The sequence below is a fragment of the Penicillium maclennaniae genome (assembly GCF_028827695.1).
Source record: "Penicillium maclennaniae strain IBT 15551 chromosome Unknown utg000002l:1.0-2354659.0:1.0-2356205.0, whole genome shotgun sequence".
NCBI lineage: Eukaryota > Fungi > Ascomycota > Eurotiomycetes > Eurotiales > Aspergillaceae > Penicillium > Penicillium maclennaniae.
In genome coordinates, this window is record NW_026623214.1 from 1,642,151 (window position 1) to 1,662,425 (window position 20,275).

Here is a 20,275-nt window from a genome sequence, read left to right on the forward strand (position 1 = left end):
CTTGCGAATTTCCTGAATAAGAGTGAATGATTCGGAACCGAGGCGTGGTCTCCTCAAACTTGTTCCATATTTCATCCCGCGTGTCTCCGTGATGTCTATTTACAAAGGATCGACGGGCTTGAAGTAGAGTTGTTCCACCGTTCAGTACGAGTACGTTGGACTTTGGATTGGCCGAGCCCACCTCCGATGCTCGGCACCTCAAATTAAATTTCTAGACACGGCCAAATGTTCGCTATCATCATTTGAGACAGTAGAACGGTACGAGCTTCGTAATTGGCATGATAATTGAGCGGCTTATCTACACGTATAGGACAGGAAGGCGACAATTCGCATCATAAAGAAGGGGTACTTTTACTTTAAGTTTTCATTTCATCTCGACACCTTTGCTCTAGTGTCACCAGGGTGACCGCAAAGCTGACCGCCCAATTTGGTTTATTTACTAGCACATAGCTTGGTGAATGCATAATCTTTCCATTATCCACAAACTGTATGCGCACCGTCTAGTCTCAGATACTATTTCTCAGAGAATCGTGAATGTATATCCTGCTGAAAGTCCGGGTATCTATTCAATTCCCCGGGTCCATCTATACCATATTCATTCCCGCAGTCTCATAGTCTTCAAGCACAAGCACCTTCCCAGGGTGATAGAAGTGAAAGATAAACTGCACCACAAACATAGGGATAGTATCGAAGACATACAAAAATACCTCGTGGCCCATGAGATAACCATCATTTCCTTGACAGAATTCAATCACGCGATAAATGCATCGGATGATGATTAAACACGACACGCCGAACAGCACGTACAACAATGCTCCATATTGGAATCGAAGTAGTGATCCCTTCACTGTCTTCAACCGCTTCGCAAATATCACTGATATTGTCAAGAATCCTCCAAAGAATATGAGCTGGACAAATAAACCCAAGATGACGATGGTTTGTCCGACCTTCGACATAGAAGAAATTGCCATCATACCACCACCACTGGCCTGAGTGAAGAACGCTATCACGTCTCCAATGACGAAGATTTTTGTGACTTTCTGAGGAGATATCATAGACAAATGCGAGGCTCCGGCGAATGAGACGATGCGTCCATATATCATATAGATTGTTGCGGCGTAGAGAGAGGGTGGAAGCAAGATGCAGACGTTTTGTGCGACGTAAGGTCCGATTACGGTTGTATCTCCGGATGATACTGTACGAAAGATGTAACCGAGAGTCATCACTGTTTCATATCTGGTCAGCTTTCGAGATTAGAGGAGTAGTGGAACATGGTGAAGCTCACTTATAGCGCCAACGATGAAGGTCGAGAAGAAGAACGACTTCAGTTTGATGAGCTGGAATATGTGATAGCCAGCACTAGTGCCATAACAGATGATAGCAATGATGGCTCCCGCTTTACTGGGAGTATAGTCGTAAAAATTATAGTCTGACATGGCGGATGGAACTAATGCAAGTCCAACAGTCGATAATAGTTTGAGAGAAAAATGCAAAGAGTTTTATTCTACAGATAAAAAGGAAGACGGAAGTCTTAACAGTCTACCATTTTAAAGCTGGGAGGTCGTCAAAGTGCGTGTACCCCTTTCTGGTCGGCTTGAACGCGCTCCGTGTTTGGCCAATGAAGCCATCATATGTGGATCCAGAGACGAAACTTGGATAGCCCCAGAGGGATTTTTAGCTACATGGTGGAGGTAATTGAGGCTCGACGTACTCTACTTGACCAATCGCAGTACGGACGTACTCGTACCTGTTCGGTAGTGGGTCTCTTGGGCGCGAAGGAATCCACCGTTTTCGATACTTTGAGTAACAGAATAATTGCAGAAAAAAAATTATTTTAAGATGTATATAATTAGATTTGGATTCACAAGGCGCCGCTAGGATTATCTTTCATCACGTGGGAATGGGAATGTAAAGGCAGAACACACGAACAAGCAGAGAGAGCGGTTCGTTATCGATACTTTGTACTCTAGAGATGATGGCATCGGAAATCCACCGGCATGAAGGAGAAACTGTGATTCCGCATATTTGTTGCATTTGCAAATTTATTCCTTTATAGATTGATCTCTCATGGATTAGATGATGGGCAGATTTTGCAATCTCATCGATAAATTGAACGCCTTCTACATCTGACAAGAAATAGTTTTGATGTGAGCTCAGGTGACCTCATTTTGACAGCTCAATAAACCAGTCATTCCAAGTTTCCTTCGGCCACTGATCGATCCAATAGCTGGGCTCCCCGTGTTTCAGCATAACGCAAGAGTAAGCAAATATCACCAGAGCGAAAGGTTCTTTTCTTGCCAGCAATGAAATGAACATATTCGTGACCTGAAACATCCAGCCAAAAAACCCCACTCGAGCAACCTTCAGCCACTGTATGAGGCCTCGGATGGCAACTGAATTCACAGACAAAACTTCCTCCTCGACGCTCAACGACTTGATGTGAGCCTCAAGTCGCTCTAGAGATTCTTCGAATCTTTCCGGTTTCTCCTCGTCTTCCGGGAGATCAAACATAGATTGCAGGGGACCCTCTTTCAGCTCCTTCCACGAAGCGTTCATGATCGTTCGCACTCCTCCCTCGCAGATGTATCACCCAATGAGCTAAGGATCCCTCATTGTTGAAGAGAAAGTGCTTGCCATGATATGAAGACCCAATCTCAAAAATGTACCCAAGGGCTACACAGGCGTACAGTGCATGGCAATTCGAGTAAGAGATTTTGGAGAGAGCTGCGGATGAACACCGCAGTGACGCCTCGTATTGCTGATGTGCGTAGGGGAGATACTGGGTAGTTAATGATTCACGGCAATAATGTAGAGCTGAAATCGCAAATATCATACGCAGGAGATAATCATGATCGAAGGCTAATTGAGGGGCCTGGTTCTGCCATAGATCTTGGCGCTTGAGTGTGTCGCTCACTGTGCGATAAGTGGACATGGTAAAGTGGTGGAGGAATTTGAAATCGGTGGTGTCGACTTCGTTGGAAGATATCTGTGCGATGGAGGCTCGTGGGACATCAGATGACGGTATGGCATGAATTTGTCCCTTAGCACGCGCTTTGGAATGTTGACTTGTGCTTGGCGTTCTCGAAATCCTCGGAGCTGGGAATTCCATAAATTGGCAATGGAGCTTCTTTTGAAGACAATTTTGGCATTCTGGTTTTTTTCATCGCACTATAGGAGAAATTAGCAACATAGTCGAAAGTCCTGGGCTGCATGGGAATCCCGTGCAGTATATCATGCACAGGCCGTGGCCGTGACACCTTAGAGGATGCAGCACGAACTGAAAGGTGAATACGACATGATAAAGAAAGCCGTCTTAAGATAAAGTTTCAAAATGCCCCCCCAGATCCACGGATCACGTGGTTTATAGTCCAGTTTTACGTTCAATTGTCTTCAAGGAAAGAATGCTTCGTAAGCCACCACTGTTGGACCTTTATTAGAAGTCCAAGGCTCAGATCTTACTAGATTCGCCGTGGAAACGAACGGGGGTTGTAAGTGGTGAGTTGCCTGAAAAGACATGATAGGCCCAATTATTATGCACAGTATCATGCACGTACTTGGTGTCTTGCCCTGGATTATATCAATACTTGTTTAATCCTCGCAACATCTCTCAAGATCAGCAGTCTTCTCCTTCCGTCCAATGCCCAGCTTTTTCCGTAGGTTCACAGTCCTCACGCGCAAGGCCCGCTTTCTTCGTCGTCGAGGGTAATTCACCGGGCTTTCACCACCCGTGAAGATGGCTACGTCGTAAATGAATGTACCGAATAATGCGCCGCTGATATCTGCACACCATGGGCCCCAAACCCACCAAGCATGGGTGACTTGAAATAGCTGGCCTCCCCATCCGGCCATAACGGCGACGAGTCGGGGGCCAAAATCTCGGGCGCAATTGAAGCAACTATAGCAAGGCACACATGGTCAGTTCACAGGGAGATTGAAATATAATTTGGGAGCTATTGTCATACCCTCCGGTGTTATAGCCAAATGCAAGGACCACAATCGAAATCAGGACCCCAAGAATGAAGGCATTCATCCCGGCCCCAGGCGGAGCATTGCTATCATCTCCAAGGGCCATGACTGCTCCAACTAAGATCGCACTTCCCATGAACTCAGTGAAAAACGCCGTTGCTGGGTGGACAAATGGCTTCGGGGCGGTAATGAAAGCCTCCGAGGCGACACTCTGGCTCTGTGGCACTTTGGCTACGGCGGCAACCTCAACAATAGCATCGTGATATATCGCGTATGCAAATCCCCCTGCAGTGATAGCTCCCAGTAGTTGCGCCGCAATGTAGATCAAGCATTGACGCGCAGGGAACCCTCGAAACACGGACAGTGAGATTGAAATCGCCGGGTTTAGATGACCACCAGACACACCACCGGTGGTGTAAATAGCCACCATAAATCCGAAACCCCAGGCGATACTTTGGGATGTGAATGTTCCAGCTTGGCTGTTCGATGTGAAGTTTGACAGTGTCGCACATAGACCAATTGTCATTGCGATGGTTATCTACGATTGCAAACGTTAGACAGTGAAGATTCCATCTTCCGGGATTTGAGTACTGACCCCAAGCCATTCCGCCAGCGGCTCTCGAAGGTAATGGCGGATTTTCGACCAGGTGTTAAAAAACCCATCGTCCCTTGGGCCGGTTGGCTGGTTCTGCTTCCTACCTCCAGCTGAGTCCTGGCCAGTTTGCTGATCTTCTTTCCTATCTTCTGGCAATGCGCCATGGCGCATGCCTGGTCTGACGATGTGAGGGAGCGGTTGAGCCAAACTCCATGTCGGATCATCTTGTTCTTTACCATCTTGATGTTTGTGGGAGGGACTTTGATAGTAATTGCTATTTGGATTCTGATCTTCGTGGGCCGCCAGACTGAAGCTGGGGTGATGGCCCAAGCCCTCGTTCCTGGTTGCAGCTTCTTGCGTACCTTCAGGGGGCTCTTGTTCGCGAGGCTCGACGGCATCTGTCGTATGATCAATATTTATTTTTGTTCCCTCTGAGTTCTGAGTACGTTCATATGGTCGCGCACCTTTGACTTCGCCATCTTGGCCACCGCTCGAGGACGCCATGGCGCGGAAACGCAAGTCGACAAATGAGGGGACCTATTATCACAACGCAGATGGAGGAATTTCGAAAAACGATGATCTGCTATTCAAAGCTTGTGTGGGTTTTCCGAGCAGTCAATACTTGGTCAATCTTGAAAGTGAAGCTCCACTTTATTTCGTCATGCCGATTGAGAGACCCTGAATGCCAATGAATCACCACTAACGATTAACCTCATGTCCGAGCGATCAATCAGTGGCCATCCGCCAATCAAAAATCAATTGAGAGAGCTCTATCATGTTAATTGCAACTTGTTCGGGTCTATCGTTGGCCGAGAATGTTGAGCAACAATCTTTGACCCTCCCATGGCCTCCTACCGCTTGAGCAATCCAAAAATCTGGGCTTGAAGCAGCAAGAGGGTCAGCACCTCACAAGCTAGTTGTAGAAAATTCGTTTCGCTGGTAGATTCCCATGTATAAATGAGGAAGTCAACTGAGCTCAAGGTCGCGCATATTCATATTGCATTTGATCCATTTAGAAACTCTTGCCTGATTGGCGGGTAAGCTGCCGATCGACAATGTCCCGCCTGAACATGGGTGGAACGAATTTCTGGAGTTGTATGTAGAAGCCTCATCATTATGACCACCTATTCACTAAGTCAGAGGATGTGCATAATAGCAAGTAGGGCAGCGAATACACCATGTAAGCTCTTTGATACTGCTGGGCAATCGGGATGCGCCAGAAACTACTTGGCCCCGATCTTGTCTCACAAAAGCAAGATTTTTGATGCGAGAGAAACTCCCAGATATTGATTGAAATTATCTTCTTATTTACAATGCCCGACCGGTTCAAACTTGGGGGCGGTCATGTTGAACTGTTCCTTTCACCTTCGCAGTCTCGGTTTCCCCTTCTCCTTTCTGAGATAAGCCTGGATCATTGACATGGGGGTTGGAGGTGTTGGTGTTTGAGAGGCCTTCCTGCTTGAACGACATACTGCCGGTGCCGCCTTGCTCTCCTCTTGAACGAGGCTGGATATGTGTTAGTCGCATGAGGATCCATGTGGGAATGCCCCCGCCGGGATGAGATATTGACGAGGCCTATAAAGGACATTGACTAACCTGGTCATAGTCGCGCGAGGATCTATTGCGCTCCTCGCCTTGCTTGTGTTCTTTGGAATTTGGTGTCTGAAGTCTCTGCCAAAGAAAGATTGATACCGGAATGCCAAGCAGGATCGATAGCTTCAACCTGTTCATGAACTTGTTAATAAGTTTTTGGATAGATCACAGTGCAAGCGGCTGACCAGTTCTTGGAAGGCCCGGCGCTTTCCTGTGCCCCAGCACCGGTGGCATAGCTCCGCCGGTCTGTCGTTCTCGGTAGTGGCTTGGCTCTATAAGCTCCAGCCAGGAAACCTTTCGTCGTGGCTGCTCGCGCTGTTGTGAAACGAGTACAATTCATGATGTCCGAAATCAAAATCAGATAATGATTGGGAAATATGACAATTGATTGAGGCAGGGGCCGAATATTTAATGCTCTTGTGCCGCATACCTCAGCCAGGGAAGGGGGCGAAGTCCCCACACTTCCGACGTCACTTCTCTATCATAGTTGAGATGAACGTCACGACTTTGTTCGTCGTTGAGCTTTGCGAACTATCCGTCGCCAGGCTTTATTCCAATGATCGCCCTGTTCCAGTTTATTATTTGAAATGACCGAAAATTGGCGTAATTTTTGCCGTGCCTCCCCAGATGCCTTGTTTTACTGAAGGGCTCTCTGTATGAATCAGGTTCCAACCATGATTGATAACAACCAAGTTGGTGTTGGGGTTGGGGTTATGCGCTTGAAAGACTTCCGTTTTCGAGATTCTTTATAGGGATTCGCAACGTTGCCTCGCATACATGGAGGAACTATTCTCGCTGCTCCAGAGGGCAAAAGTACTTTATGATGGCGCATAGGGGGGGTGGGGGGGGGCCCCAAGGGCGGAAGCAGTAGGCATTACAGTGGGTTCCCAAAGCTCGACATTGCTCTCTGTGCCAGACCATTCCCAGTAATGTCTCTCATGGTGGTCCCTTTCTTCAGAGATTTCGTCAAAGTAAACCTTTGGTTTCCTCCCATCATTCCTATCGATGATCCCCTCCTTAGTGTATGGCATCAAAATGTTACTTCGAGTCATTCGTCGAATATACCTGGGAGTCCTTTTGGCATCATGAACAGATGACCTAGGTATTTTGAAACAGGCGGCTAATCACGGCTATCGCAACAAATTTCTCCACTCAAATAGTCGAATCTGAAATGACACATGCCCTCAAGGAAGGAAAATTTTCATCTAGGGTAGGTGTGAAAGTTGTGCGGAAATAATTTCAACCTGTGAAACTGAACTTTGGCTGTCGGGTAATCGGTTTAATGCATAGGTTGACGACGATATATAACCATAGCATAGAATACAAGATTTGAGACAGATACTTGGGTATAAGCTGTTTGATGTTGCCAGACTCCATAATTGTACAGTTTTAGCTAGCAAACCATTAGAATATTTGCAATTCAAGAACTAGGAGACAGATGAGGATAGAAGTAAGAGACTGCGGAAACGACAAGGACGGGTGGAGCACAGGCACGGGTGATGATTGGCAAGAGACGCGCGATCAAAACATTCCGCGGGCCAAAACAAACTCCACTCAATTCAACCTTGGGACCTTCCTCCGTTGCTTCCCCATGCACTTGGTTTGTTGATATGCCTCTTTCCGACGCCAGTCTTACGGTGTCTGACTTTGATCCTGAACACGAGGCTCTCGCATCCACCCGCGAGTTTGGCAGTCCCGAGCTTCCCAATATGAATTACCACGACGAGCCTGACTTCGCCATCAACACATCCACGCTCGATCGCGCCTTTCCCGATTTCTCTCAGCTTCCCACTTCTGAGGAAGAAGACGCATTCGACGGCGAAATTAATGAAGGTGTAGATGCAGGCGCCATGTCCGACTCCGAAGGTGAATTGTCTTTGGAGCTAGGTCGAGGCCTGGGGAAAGCGTCTCGTCGTCTGGATGATTCGCGCGATTCCATTATGAGCTTCCAAAATAGCGTGCGGTCTTCATCTCCCGCCGTGCGAGTCGATTACCCTACCCCCCAGAAACAACAACCCGCCCGCTCGACGCGACGCGCCGCCAGCGACAATCTCCGAAAGGATGCCCAATTGAGGCGAGCCACGCAAGCCCAGAAGGAAATTAGGAGCCCTCAGGTCTCTAACAAGACCCGCGATCAAAGACGGACTTTCTCGGATATGCACGCCAAGGTGCGTGACAACTACGACGGGTCTTTCCTGGGTGATGAGCGCCCTGCTCCCGTGAACATCAAGCCTCGATCGACGCGTTTCAACCAGGTCAACAACTCACAAGAAATTGCCGAAGCTATTGAACGCGCCAGTCGTGAAGCTTACTCCAAGGAACGCAACGGCAGTGCGGCAGGAACCCCACGCAAGAACATCCCCGTATCAAATACCCTCAATCACAACAACACCATGGGTGACACCATGACTCGCCAGTCCTTCCTCCTTCCCGACCTCCCTAATATCTCTGAGTTGGTTTCTGGTGTTTATGAAGACGGCACTCCTGTTTTCTCCCGTCAACACAAGATGCGCTCCACGCGTTTCGTCTCTCCTCCCCACGACGCGACCGACGTGTCTATGACCCGTGAACACATGCCTCTCGACGCCGTCCCAATCCCTGAGGACGAGAAGGCTCTTTTTGTTTCCCTCCGACTTTTGCAAGACAAGGTCGCTGAGCTGGAGATGTTCAAGTCTGATGCCGAGAAGCGGATCGACCACTATCGTCAAGAAAATGCCGCCCTTAAGAGGTCGCGCCACTCTGACAAGCACCAAATTGATGATAGCCACAAGGGTAGTTCCAAGCGCTTGATCACTGAATACCAAAGTTTGTACAAACCGCATCATTATTGTTACTAGTCCTGACATTCTTTCGCAGAACTCGAGGCAGCCAACATTGCCTTGCAGAACCAGCTTGACATTGCGGACCGCAAGACTCAAGTCCAAGAGGCGGCTGTGAAACGTCTGAACCAGGATAGAGAGTCTGCGATTTCACAGCTTGGTGTGGCCTACCTTGAAACACGCGAACTCAAGATTGAGAACGAGCAATTAAGACAAGAGAATGCAGAGCTCAAGAGCCAATTGCCGAGATATTCCGGCAAGAAGGCCCAAGAACAGGAAATGCAAGAGATTGAGGCCAGTTTCAGCGCATCGGATGCCGAGGAAAGTCAGATTTATACCGAGCGCAGCGGTGACATGAGCCGCAGCACCAGAGATATTACCTCTAGAAGCACCAGATCGAACAGACGCCAGGAAGAATCCCGCGCCAAGGTGTCAAGTCAAGTTGACAAGGAGATTGGTCGACTTGAGAAGGAAAGCGCAGAGGAGGCTCTCTTCTCCTTGAACGTGCCCGACGAGAGGCGTTCATCATCGAAGATTGCTCGATCTGAGCTTCCTCGTCACTCCGAATTGAAGAACGCCCGCAAGCAATCAAATACAAGCAAGCAGCGCTCAAAGCGTGTAATGATGGAGGAAAAGAGCGGTCCCGTTGATGTGACAGAGCAGACTCGAGCATCCTCCGAGGCGGAGGATCTCACCTTGCTCAGTGTGATTGATGTGAGTCGCAGACTGATCACTAGTGCTGTCTGACATGGCTAACCCACAATCCTAGACAAATGAGATTGCTCGTCTACGGAAGACGCTCGAAGAGGAGCGTCTCTCTCGGAAGAACCGTCGCTCAAGCATGCAGAAGGACTTGACCGCTAACGACACGGTGAACTCGACCCGCCAGAGCGTTCACAAAGCCCCTCTTCCCCGAAAATCGTCGCTTAAGGCACCCCAGCAGGTCCCTCTGCGCCCTGCGTCCGCCATGGGTGACACAACTTCTCGTTCTGTGGCCATATCCGACGGTGACGCTAGCCTGGTAGTTCCCACTGCCGATCGCCCGAGGCGCCATTCTGACCACTCCGTTGCCTCCATATCGCAGAAGAAGAAGCGTTCCCCAATGGAAGATATGACATCTGCTTTCATTCTCCCTGATATCACCTTAAGCCGTGCCGAACTCGCTGCTAGCAACCCTTTAAAACTCCCGCAAGCCACGCAGCGCGCCCTCGATGGCATCGCCCAACACGACGGAAAGAACTGTATGGTTTGCAAGAACTCCCCCTCCCCACGATGGGCCTTGCAACCATGAGGCTGTCAAGATTCCCAAACCCGTCCCCGTCTCTGAGCGCATGCCCGAGCCCACGCCATACAACGAAGACCCCACCATGCGCCCCTCCCAACCACCCGCTGTGGCTCTTGCCACTGTCCTCAAGGCTCTCGAGGACGAACTCTCCCACCTGAAGATGCAGCTTGCTGGATATCAAAGTGCCTTCAACAAGCTCGACGCCTCTTTGGGCAAGAAGCAACGCAAAGCCCTCACCGAGAAGGTTGAGAAGCTGATCAAAGACATTGATCTGAAGTCCGACCAAATTTATGCATTGTATGATGTGCTTGAGGGACACAAGGGTCGAGGCGATATCACCGAGCAGGAGATGGAGATGACACTTCAGTCGATTGGACTCGATACTACCACCAATACTATGGATAAACGCCAGGCCGAGGACGAGTCGGAGGATGAATTGCCCTGGGAGGGTATTGAGAGTACAGCTGAGTTGTCTGGACGGGTTTGATTGTGTACACACGTGTTCTTTCGTCCCGGGTGTTTGTTTTCTGTGTACTTTACATTTGTGCGGGAGTTTAAATTACTTGTTCTAGCATGAGCGACTTGATGTTTCCGAGAATCTCTTACACGCGAGGAGTAGATCCTTTCCCTATACGTTGCCGAAAGATTGATATGTCTTGTGGGATTGATTCGTCTTTCGATCAACGAAATTGCGCACCAGTTGCACTTTTGTGTCTAAAGGCTAAGAAATTATCTGCTTGTACCATGACATCTTTCTTGAGGCCTGTCAGCTTACGGTCATCCCATTCCATTCCATAGAGAGAATTTAGAGGGTATCATCATACCAGATGGTCAAACAATGGCCTTCGTGTTCACATATTAGCAATCTAACAGGCTCATGATAGCGGCAATGAATCTAGATCAAGCTGCTACACTGGCCATTCAGAGACTCATCCCATTCTTCGCCCTCATATCCAGCCTCGTGTACAGTCGTGAATGAGATAAACTTTTTCAAGCGTAAGGCGAGCGGTAGAGGTTTCCCTTGAACTGTAAGTGCTAAAGACACGCCGTGATCATACTTGTCCTACTGCATATCCGTGGATCACGGGCACGGTACCAAGAACTGTTCTTGAGTCCGCGGTAGGGATTTACCCGGATCTAGTAGAGCCAAGGTCTCCAAAGTCGCCGAGCCTAGGGGTAGATACAAGGACCAATCGACACTAAGTGGACTAGTCCATCATGAACTGGATTCCTCATACTTTTTGTGGGCCGGATTCGCACTGAACTGGAACGACCTTCACCTCTTTTCATTTGCCCACAATTTGCTACAAGGTCCACCACCTCAATTGGACTCTATTGATGGCATTCAAAAAGTTGATGATCACGGTGCCCAATAGTTTATCACATAGCGGCATTGAAATTGGGACGAATTTCGATGCCTGAAAGTTGATAGCGTGAGTATTTCTCTAAGACTCGATAGTAAGCGCACTTGTCTTCAATCTGATCGCTTTGAATTGTATGTGGAGTATCCTAACTAGTTACCCTGAGATCACCAAACCAAGCTCTTTTGAACGCCAACGCTATGCCATGTAAGGAAAAGCCTCCCAATGCTACTGATTCACTGCTGCCATCGCAGTACCCTCATTAGCCACCGATTTTGATCGATTCATATCTCGCTCTGCAATCTCCTCTTCGACAAAACAACCCAAACCAGCAAATGCCTCCATCAGAGTGCGCGAATAGTACTCCTGCAGGTCAAACCCACCAGCCGCAGCCTGCGTGCTCTTGCAAAGACGGTCGAGGTACTGAGATGGGTAGGACTGCTGCAAGGTGACATAGTCGCGCTTCTCGGGAAGATATCCCATGAAGGGATCGTACGGCTTCTCTGGCTCGGGAGTCTTGATCTTCCGCAACCCCTTGATGAGTCCGGTATCCAAAGGATCGGCGCTTTCGACGCTCGAGAGGTTCGTGCCCCTCTTGAGTTCCGAGCCGCGCAGAGCAGCTTGTTTCTGTCGAAGTCGGTCTTGTTCACTGTGCCTGGCAGATGACTTTCTCAGTTGCACCTTGTGGCTTTCCCGCGCGATGGACGCAGCATCGGATGATGTTCCAGCTGCAAGTCGCGATAAGAAGTCTTCACGCCCGGCTTGCATCTCTCGTCGCTCGTTCTCGAGCTCCTCTCGTGCGAGTTGTCGGCGCATTCGAGCCTCCTCTTGTTCAAGAGAGATGCGTGCGTGGAATGATGTCGCCTCCTGTTCCTCGATTTTTTGATTTGTGCGAATAGACGCCATGTTCTCGGTCGCGTACTTCTGGAGCTGGGCTTCGGTCTTTGCCACGTCGATTCGGGATACGAGGTTGGCGATTATCTCTTCGCGCTGCTCGAGAAAATCATCGTAGGCGCGCTTTGAGTCGAATTCTTCTTCGCGGCGATTTAAACTATTGATGAGATGTTAGCATGTTTATGGAATTGTGCGATGGTTGCCGTGACGTACATGTGCATCACGCGTCGCCGAATGTCGACCTCCCGCTCGACCCCGATATCCTCAAAGGTCTGCGCGCGGAATCGGTTCTTGCGCAGCGTCTTTCGGCAGCCGGCGACAGGGCAGCTGGAGGGACCGGATAAAAATATGCGGTCGACGCAGGACTCGCACATCTTATGGTAGCATTCCGGGTTGATGAGAAAGCGCATGTTCGGGTTCAGGTACCGCGAGGACTTGCAGACGGGGCAGACCTCTGAGAAGGACTTGAGTTAGTACATGGGACATACACAAAGCCCAGACAGACTTACCGTCCTCATCTCGGCGGTCGATCCCATTCTTGGAAGCCATAGTGTAGCTTCTCAAGGGTGTCAAAAGACGAAGGAAAGCGATCAAAAGGCGGAGCGATAAGCATTCATCGTGCACGTGCCACATTACTGTTCCTCTCGTCTTTTTTTTTGCCCCTCCGTTTTTCCCTCCTACAACACACCATGGGTATCCCTAACCACGACTTGAACGCTCTCGAGCAGCGTCGCCTCACTCTAGAGGATAATATACTTCAGCTCCAGAAGTCTCTGTACCACTGGCGCAACTGGGAAGCGGAATACGACGGCTTTCGCGACGCGATTAGCGATCTCGACAATGACGCCACCACGGACGATTTCGTTATCGCTGGCCGTGAACTTGGAGGCGAGCTAGTGACAGACGACGAAATTCAAGCAATTCTTGGAGGTAAACAAGGAATTACGCGAACACGCAGACAGGTGATCGATCTTATTGGAAGACGGATTGACTATGTCAAGCAAAACGTGGCTACCATGGAGAAGAGACTGCGGGCTGCCGAAGATGAATTGTATAATGTGGACTCAATTGATGCTCCGGTTGATGGTGGCGCATTCGCTGTGAAGGAGATCATGGAAGAGCTGGACGAGGAGGGCAATGTTGTCTCTAGCTCGATTAATACACCCGGTGATCAAGCTTCGCAGCTCTTGGAGACCTTGAAGAAGGCCGGCGTGGAGGATATTCCCGAGAATGTCACCACAATCTCTACATTGAAGGATGCTCCTACTGGGACAACGCCATCTGCGCCGGAGCAAAAAGTCGACAGAATGGACACAGCCGAGGATCGTTCTCAGCGAACAACTACCTCCACTAGTCAGCTTCCAAAAACTAGTAGCGCTCCTTCGCAGGAAGAGGAGATTGATCTCTCAAAACCCGTGTCCCTGGTGACAGCCGAAGACCGCGAGCAACCTCCGGTTACCGACATCGATGAGTCCATTGAGGACGCCAATCTTCGCCGGGAAATGCTGCGATACGGGATTGATGAGGTTGGCGCGATTGTGGCAGAATTGGAGCTTGATGAAGAAGGAAGTGAATTTTCCGTTGACGAGGATGAATATGACTGGGATGACGACGAGGAGAACGAAGATGAGTTTGGCCGCTCGCATACTGTTCTTTCCGACGAATATCATAAGCAAATGCGAGAACTGGAGGCCAAGCTTAATGCGCGAGGGATGTACAACATGGGCAAGGACTCGGCAGGGTTCCCGGAGGACATTCGAGAAGACCTCGAGAAGCCTCCCGCGGCAGCTGTCTCGCAGGATGACCTTGGGAACTCCAAGAACCAAAAGCCCAAGAAGCGTGTCGCATTTGCGGACGATTTGGACATTGCTCCCGCGCCTACAGTCCCGACTGCCGAGCCAAGGACTCTTCCACCGCAACCAGATGTTCCAGTGCTCCTAGATGCCATCGTCGAACGTACATCTGCCACTCAGGCAGCACCAGCAGCTGCGGAAGAACGCCCTAAGAAGGTTTCAAAGTTCAGGAGCGCTCGTACCTCAACTACTACCGATGACCCGACCGGCTCGTCCATTATTCCTCCACCTACCTTCAAGCCATCCAAGTTCGCCGAGGCTCGCGCACGGAAACAAGTCAACGCCGTCCCGTCAAACAAAACACCTGAACTATTTCCTGCCACTCCCACGGAACCAAAGCCATTCTCTGCGCCCATCACAGTTCCTTGGGAGCCAGCCGTTCCTCAGCCCCCTGAAGGCAAGACTCTTGCTGACAAGCTTGTCGAGCGAGAAATTACCCCTGGCGCAGCCGCACCGGAACCCGATGAGCTTGACGAGTCAACCCACCGCCGTGAGATTGCTTCCGAGTTTTACAAAGCTCGGAATCGAATGATCCATCAACAAGGTGGCTTCGTCAATAATGAGCAAGACAATGAGCCCATCGAAGAAGAGGGCCAGCCACGAATCAGCAAGTTCAGAGCTGCTCGCATGCGCTAATTGAACTCGACTATGTATACCCGAATCAAAATCATACATTATCTTCCATTCAAATGCCCCTTGAGTAGGATCTCCCCGAGCGTCTCATAGAGGCCCAAACAGCCGGAATTCATGTGTCGTGGCATTTGCCGCGCTACTGTGGACATACCCTTCTTTCCAGAAGCGCCTTGGTATGTCAACGTCAAATGAAGTCCAAGATCAAATCTAGCACCGAAGGCTCTCTGGCTGCATCACCGCAGGTCCATGGCTGGCTTTTTCAAACCGGTGACTTTTTCGTATTGAACTTTGAAGTACTTACGAGGATGTTGTCTAGCGAGGAAGAGTTGGCTGAGGATCTGGTCTATGGAGATGTGGTTTATTTTCATCCTCCGACATAATTGAAACCCCTCAATTTGATCTACCAAACAGGCGAAGTCGAGGTGCTCTCAAAGTTTGGTATGTTTTTAATCAAGACTTCTCTGTAACGATGGCGTATATGGTATGGTAACTATGAAGAAGCATTGTCGGTTCCTAGTGCTCTTGGAAGATAGCGGACAATCAGAGCGAGGAGGAACTCGAAATGACGGAAAAGATGACAGAACGATCTCATCATTATCCCAATAACCGTGTGAATGTAAAGTTAGCATCTGCGCTAGTCCTTCTTTGACAGCATGGTCTCTCTAAAGCATGACCTAATCATATACGAACTTTGTATACGGTCGTACCCCTTTCTCAATAAATGGAGCTAGCAACTGGAGCTTCTCTAGTCTCGCTTGTCTGGTCTCAACTAAGACTTATGCGGTCAAGCCATATTGTGGCGCATCGCCCACTTCGAAGTATGACCTAATATGTGGCTCAATAGTACATGATAGTCTATGGGGCTACCTCGGGCCAGCCACAATAAGTGCTGTCTGCCCGGTTGCCCCTCACCCATGGATAGATTCGCCACCGAAAAGATCAGCATCTATCCTTGCCATTATATCCGAGGATTGCCTCATAGCTCTCGGATTGTGGCGCGGGGTTCATATTAAGTGACGCCATTTGATGCTTACATCGGATTATTATGGTCTCTTTGACCCTGGAGGAAACATTGAAAAGATTCCAATCGAATGACGACTTAGCTGCACGTGGTGAGAGATTTCCTTGTAAACTTATCGATTTCAGGGTACCCTAGCTAAATGGAAGGGTTAGTTTGTGGTGCTAGTTCCCAATAGACCCCTAAAATGGGTGAATGGACCCGAGAGACGTGGAGATGGTGTGATGACCAAGATGTTTTAGGACAACTTCGTCTCCACTCCCGGCCATGAGCTTCAGGGTAATTAGCTCTCGGGGCTGATGATCGTCCGTCTACCATGCTTGGCCCTCGAGGAGAGCCAGAGAATGGTTCCAAGGGTCGCATTGACATACGCGTAATCACCACGAGGCAAAACCATGAGGGTGAGCAAGCCCATCGTGTACCACTAGCCCCTCTCTCTACCCCTCTTTTACTAGGACGGATCCAATCGAGATCAGATCGGCTGGCTCAGCTTGTCCAGCTAGTTCGTGGCTTAGTTACCGACGTCATGTTTGGGAACTCTAAGAGCTGACACAAATCTTGGAAGCTTGGAAAAATGTGTTAAATAGTAGAGTTTCCTCGTGTTCGTGGAGGAAAATCATAAATTCCTGAGCTCTAAAACCCCATTCTGTAATATCCATCTCATACTACGCCAAGATGTCTTACGGCGGTAACAACGTATGTTTCCTTTCTCCCATTCCTTCTCACATTAGGCTCGTGGTTTCTCAAGGACTACTCATTTATGGGGATGAGTGTTCTTCCATGCGAATCTATGCCATTGTCTCTAGTATTTGTACTAATTGAAGTTACAGGACTCTTACGGCTCGTCCGGCCGTGATAACTTTGGATCTTCCAACACCGACTCCTTCGGAGCCAGTGACCGCACTGGCGGCAGTGACGCTTTTGGCTCCTCTGGTCGTGACACCTTCGGCTCAACCGGTGCTAGCGACTCTTACGGCTCCAGTGGTGTCACCGGCGGCAGCGACTCTTATGGCTCATCAGGCCGTGACAACTTTGGATCTTCTAACACCGACTCCTACGGGTCAGGTGGTGTCACCGGCGGTAGCGACTCTTTATGGCTCATCGGGCCGTGACAACTTTGGATCTTCTAACACCGACTCCTACGGGTCTGGTGGTGTCACCGGCGGTAGCGACTCGTATGGCTCATCGGGCCGTGACAACCTCGGATCCTCCAACACTGACTCCTACGGGTCTAGTGGTCGCACCGGCGGTAGCGACTCGTATGGCTCATCGGGCCGTGACAACCTCGGATCCTCCAACACTGACTCTTACGGGTCTAGTGGTCGCACCGGCGGTAGCGACTCTTATGGCTCTTCGGGCCGTGACAACTTTGGATCTTCCAACAACTCCTCTTATGGCTCTGGAGCTGGCTCCGGAGGCAACACCTCTTACGGCTCTTCCAACCGTGATGAATTTGCCGCGGGCCAGGGTAACGATTCCTATGGATCGTCTAACAACGACTCTTATGGATCCAGCGGTCGCACTGGTGGCAGCGATTCGTACGGCTCTTCCAACAACGATTCATATGGCTCCTCTGGCCGTGGCGGTGACAGCACCATGGGCAAGATCATGGAGAAGGCTGGTGATGTGCTGAACAGCAGCACGCTCGAGGAGCGTGGTCATGAGAAGCGCGAGGCTAAGGGTGCCTTCGGCAATGACAACTACTAGAGCTTAACGCGGTGATTTGTTCTATTTGATCAATTGGCATGTTTTTTATCAACTTGAGATTACTAGGAACTTAATTCATTGATGCCGGTTACGATACGCTTCACTTGAGCTTCCCTTGAAGTAATGCACTTGTTTCGTATTTCATTAAAAGGTATCACAGGCGTTTGTGGTCATAAAAGTCATAGATGTATGCGGCAGCAGGCCTAGGTCAAAGTGGAATCAGAAAGTGATGGCTGCATTCCCACTCCAAAGACAGAGCACGCCAAGGCGAATGCCGGCCACCACGATTAGTAGATGCGCAATTGTGGAAAATGCTTGCATCTGTAAAGATGATCGCAGGCTAAATGCAGCGAGAAGGAGAAGGGGGTATAAAATCCACGGCTTAACCGCCAGCGGTGAGCAGGGGTGGAGAATTGAGACCACTTTGAGAAGGAATAGTGAAAACTGTAAGCCTGGAGAGACCACCATGCAGGCTCCCAAAAAATCTAAGACTGGAAATCGGCTGGGAGGTGGCGGAAGAAGATGTTGAGGCATGGGTGGTGGGGAATTGTGAACGGTTGGCTCGCGGTCTTGTCGCGTTGGAGATACAGGAGGAGAGGTTGAGTATCTTTGTCGCACAACAATGTCCCGATCTGGACTCAAAGATGGACGCCCATTTATCAGCGCATCGGAGACAAGAGGAGTGCCAGAGGAGCCGCTCGAATCAAAGACTGAATCTTGTCGGAACGTCGGAGGACTGCGCGGTACTCTTTTAGTGGGGAGAGAGCGCGCTCTGAAGGCTTTGGACTGTCCACGGGACGTATGCGTGCGGATGCAGGCAATTCAGAGCTAGGCGAGCTCGTTGCACTGGCGGAGCTGGTCCTCTTGACGTTGGCACTGGCACCGGCTTGAATTCCGCTCAAAACCTCGTCCGCCGTGGGTCGGCGATCGGGGTCCACAGCAAGCAGTAACTCCAAGAAGGTGTAGAGCTTCTGGGGGAGATCAGACCTTTTGCGTCGGCCTTTGTTGAAGCCAGCCCAGCTTGTAATTTCCGCTCGAAGCTGATCCAGGTCTTCCTTTTCTTCGTTGATAATATCGGCACTGGCATAGGGAAGCTCCGCAAAACACAAAAAGTAGAGAATCATTCCCAAGGAAAAGATATCCGACTTGAAGGTGAAGTTTCCAAAGGGACCATCATTGTACTCGCGCCGGAGAACCTCGGGAGCGCAATACGAAAGTGTTCCTGTCGCACCGGTGGATTTGCGCGTTGTGTCCTGGGACTGTACTTCTCCAAAATCACTAACCAACACCCGGATGCCATCGCTTGTTTCATGAAGTAGACAGTTGTGAGGCTTGAGGTCACGGTGAATGTACCCGTTCAAGTGAAGATGCCGCATGCCTGAGGTAATATCTCGGAAGAACGAGTAGATCTGATCAAGCTGGAGCATGCGTGGCCCACCTGTACCCATTTGCGGGTCTGCTTCACCTTTCGACTTTCTTCGGAGCCGGTCCTTCAATTGCTGTGCAGTGCTGGTTGTCTGAACAGAGCCACAAATATAATCATGAAGGTCACCGGCATTGCAATATTGCTGAAGGATGAATGCACACGGAACGCTAGGACCGAAAGTGCTGATCTTCGCGTTCTCAAGCCAGACATGGCGATACGAGACAAGATTCTGGTGGGAAAGGTGCTGGAGCAACTGGACCTCGCCCAGCACTTTTTCTAACCACTCGTGATCGTCGCCAACAGGTACACGCTTGCATGCATAGTGTCCGAGAGACACACCGTCTAACACGTGCTTAACGAGTAGCACAACACCTTTTCCACCTTTTCCGAGAATCCTTTCTTCGACGAAGAACTTCTTGAAATAATCTGTACTGAAAGCCGCCGAGGAAATTCCTTGGGGAGGGCGAGGCTCGCTTGTTGGACCGCCGGTGGGACGACCATCCGAAAGAGCGGGCGGAACAAGACGTCGCCTTGGAGATGGAGGTCGCGAAGAGCTTGCAGAGCCAGGAAGGCTATTATCGAGCATGCGGAAGTAGTTCGGGTTGATGAATTCGGCTTCAGGGTCGGCGCTTCCGTGATGTCGGCCTCGGCTGCCCTCGCGCATGGGCTGGTGGCATAATGGGCAATTTGCGAGCTCAAGATCTGCATTGCGAGCATCTGAGGCATTGCGGAGGGCTATTTGTTGAGAATCGCGGTCGAAAACTACCACGGAGTCATTGTGTCGCCTATCCATTGGTCATAGTTAGTCGAGCATTGTGGTGGGCGGCAAAGCATCGAGTACTTACAGCACGACATCAAGGTTTCCACCGTAAGGAATCATAGACATGTCGTCAGGCATAGTGACTGCAGCTTCTGGAGGATGCTGATCATGTCAGTGAAGAGAAGAGGAAGTAAAACTGCAATGTTCTCGTGAAGCTGCTGGGTGACAGATGACGGAGCTAAAGCCCCACGCCGCAGGCGGTGAACAAACCCCAGACCCGATTCCATGGAACAAACACAAGCGTCTGAACTCATCAATGCATCTACGATTACTGAATGTATTCTGAACAAGTCGATGCGTTACAA

The 20,275-nt window shown here is 49.8% G+C and overlaps 9 protein-coding genes across 9 annotated transcripts; 3 read left to right on the top strand and 6 right to left on the bottom strand.

Moving 5' to 3' along the window:
* Nucleotides 1-584: 584 nt before the first annotated feature.
* Nucleotides 585-1,436, bottom strand: N7477_001846 (RTA1 domain-containing protein; the record flags this gene model as incomplete). Its single annotated transcript, XM_056963509.1, has 2 exons — nt 585-1,225; nt 1,286-1,436. The coding sequence occupies 2 exons, from the start codon at nt 1,434-1,436 to the stop codon at nt 585-587; spliced, it is 792 nt and encodes a 263-aa protein (XP_056826428.1).
* Nucleotides 1,437-2,163: 727 nt separating this feature from the next.
* N7477_001847 (uncharacterized protein) lies at nt 2,164-2,556 on the bottom strand (the record flags this gene model as incomplete). The annotated part of the gene is made up of 1 exon (XM_056963510.1): nt 2,164-2,556. The coding sequence occupies one exon, from the start codon at nt 2,554-2,556 to the stop codon at nt 2,164-2,166; it is 393 nt and encodes a 130-aa protein (XP_056826429.1).
* Nucleotides 2,557-3,588: 1,032 nt separating this feature from the next.
* N7477_001848 (uncharacterized protein) lies at nt 3,589-5,065 on the bottom strand (the record flags this gene model as incomplete). Its single annotated transcript, XM_056963511.1, has 3 exons — nt 3,589-3,895; nt 3,963-4,504; nt 4,562-5,065. The coding sequence occupies 3 exons, from the start codon at nt 5,063-5,065 to the stop codon at nt 3,589-3,591; spliced, it is 1,353 nt and encodes a 450-aa protein (XP_056826430.1).
* Nucleotides 5,066-5,887: 822 nt separating this feature from the next.
* On the bottom strand, nt 5,888-6,494 carry N7477_001849 (uncharacterized protein; the record flags this gene model as incomplete). Its single annotated transcript, XM_056963512.1, has 3 exons — nt 5,888-6,067; nt 6,158-6,284; nt 6,340-6,494. The coding sequence occupies 3 exons, from the start codon at nt 6,492-6,494 to the stop codon at nt 5,888-5,890; spliced, it is 462 nt and encodes a 153-aa protein (XP_056826431.1).
* A 1,270-nt stretch (nt 6,495-7,764) lies between these two features.
* N7477_001850 (uncharacterized protein) lies at nt 7,765-10,745 on the top strand (the record flags this gene model as incomplete). Its single annotated transcript, XM_056963513.1, has 4 exons — nt 7,765-8,959; nt 9,011-9,687; nt 9,743-10,219; nt 10,266-10,745. The coding sequence occupies 4 exons, from the start codon at nt 7,765-7,767 to the stop codon at nt 10,743-10,745; spliced, it is 2,829 nt and encodes a 942-aa protein (XP_056826432.1).
* Nucleotides 10,746-11,847: 1,102 nt separating this feature from the next.
* On the bottom strand, nt 11,848-13,062 carry N7477_001851 (TFIIH/NER complex subunit TFB3; the record flags this gene model as incomplete). The annotated part of the gene is made up of 3 exons (XM_056963514.1): nt 11,848-12,670; nt 12,727-12,967; nt 13,023-13,062. 3 exons carry the CDS (start codon nt 13,060-13,062, stop codon nt 11,848-11,850), a joined length of 1,104 nt encoding a protein of 367 aa, XP_056826433.1.
* A 140-nt stretch (nt 13,063-13,202) lies between these two features.
* On the top strand, nt 13,203-15,002 carry N7477_001852 (prefoldin-like protein; the record flags this gene model as incomplete). Its single annotated transcript, XM_056963515.1, has 1 exon — nt 13,203-15,002. The coding sequence occupies one exon, from the start codon at nt 13,203-13,205 to the stop codon at nt 15,000-15,002; it is 1,800 nt and encodes a 599-aa protein (XP_056826434.1).
* A 1,690-nt stretch (nt 15,003-16,692) lies between these two features.
* N7477_001853 (uncharacterized protein) lies at nt 16,693-17,724 on the top strand (the record flags this gene model as incomplete). Its single annotated transcript, XM_056963516.1, has 3 exons — nt 16,693-16,713; nt 16,848-17,040; nt 17,102-17,724. The coding sequence occupies 3 exons, from the start codon at nt 16,693-16,695 to the stop codon at nt 17,722-17,724; spliced, it is 837 nt and encodes a 278-aa protein (XP_056826435.1).
* Nucleotides 17,725-18,383: 659 nt separating this feature from the next.
* N7477_001854 (protein kinase IKS1) lies at nt 18,384-20,048 on the bottom strand (the record flags this gene model as incomplete). The annotated part of the gene is made up of 2 exons (XM_056963517.1): nt 18,384-19,935; nt 19,996-20,048. The coding sequence occupies 2 exons, from the start codon at nt 20,046-20,048 to the stop codon at nt 18,384-18,386; spliced, it is 1,605 nt and encodes a 534-aa protein (XP_056826436.1).
* Nucleotides 20,049-20,275: the final 227 nt, after the last annotated feature.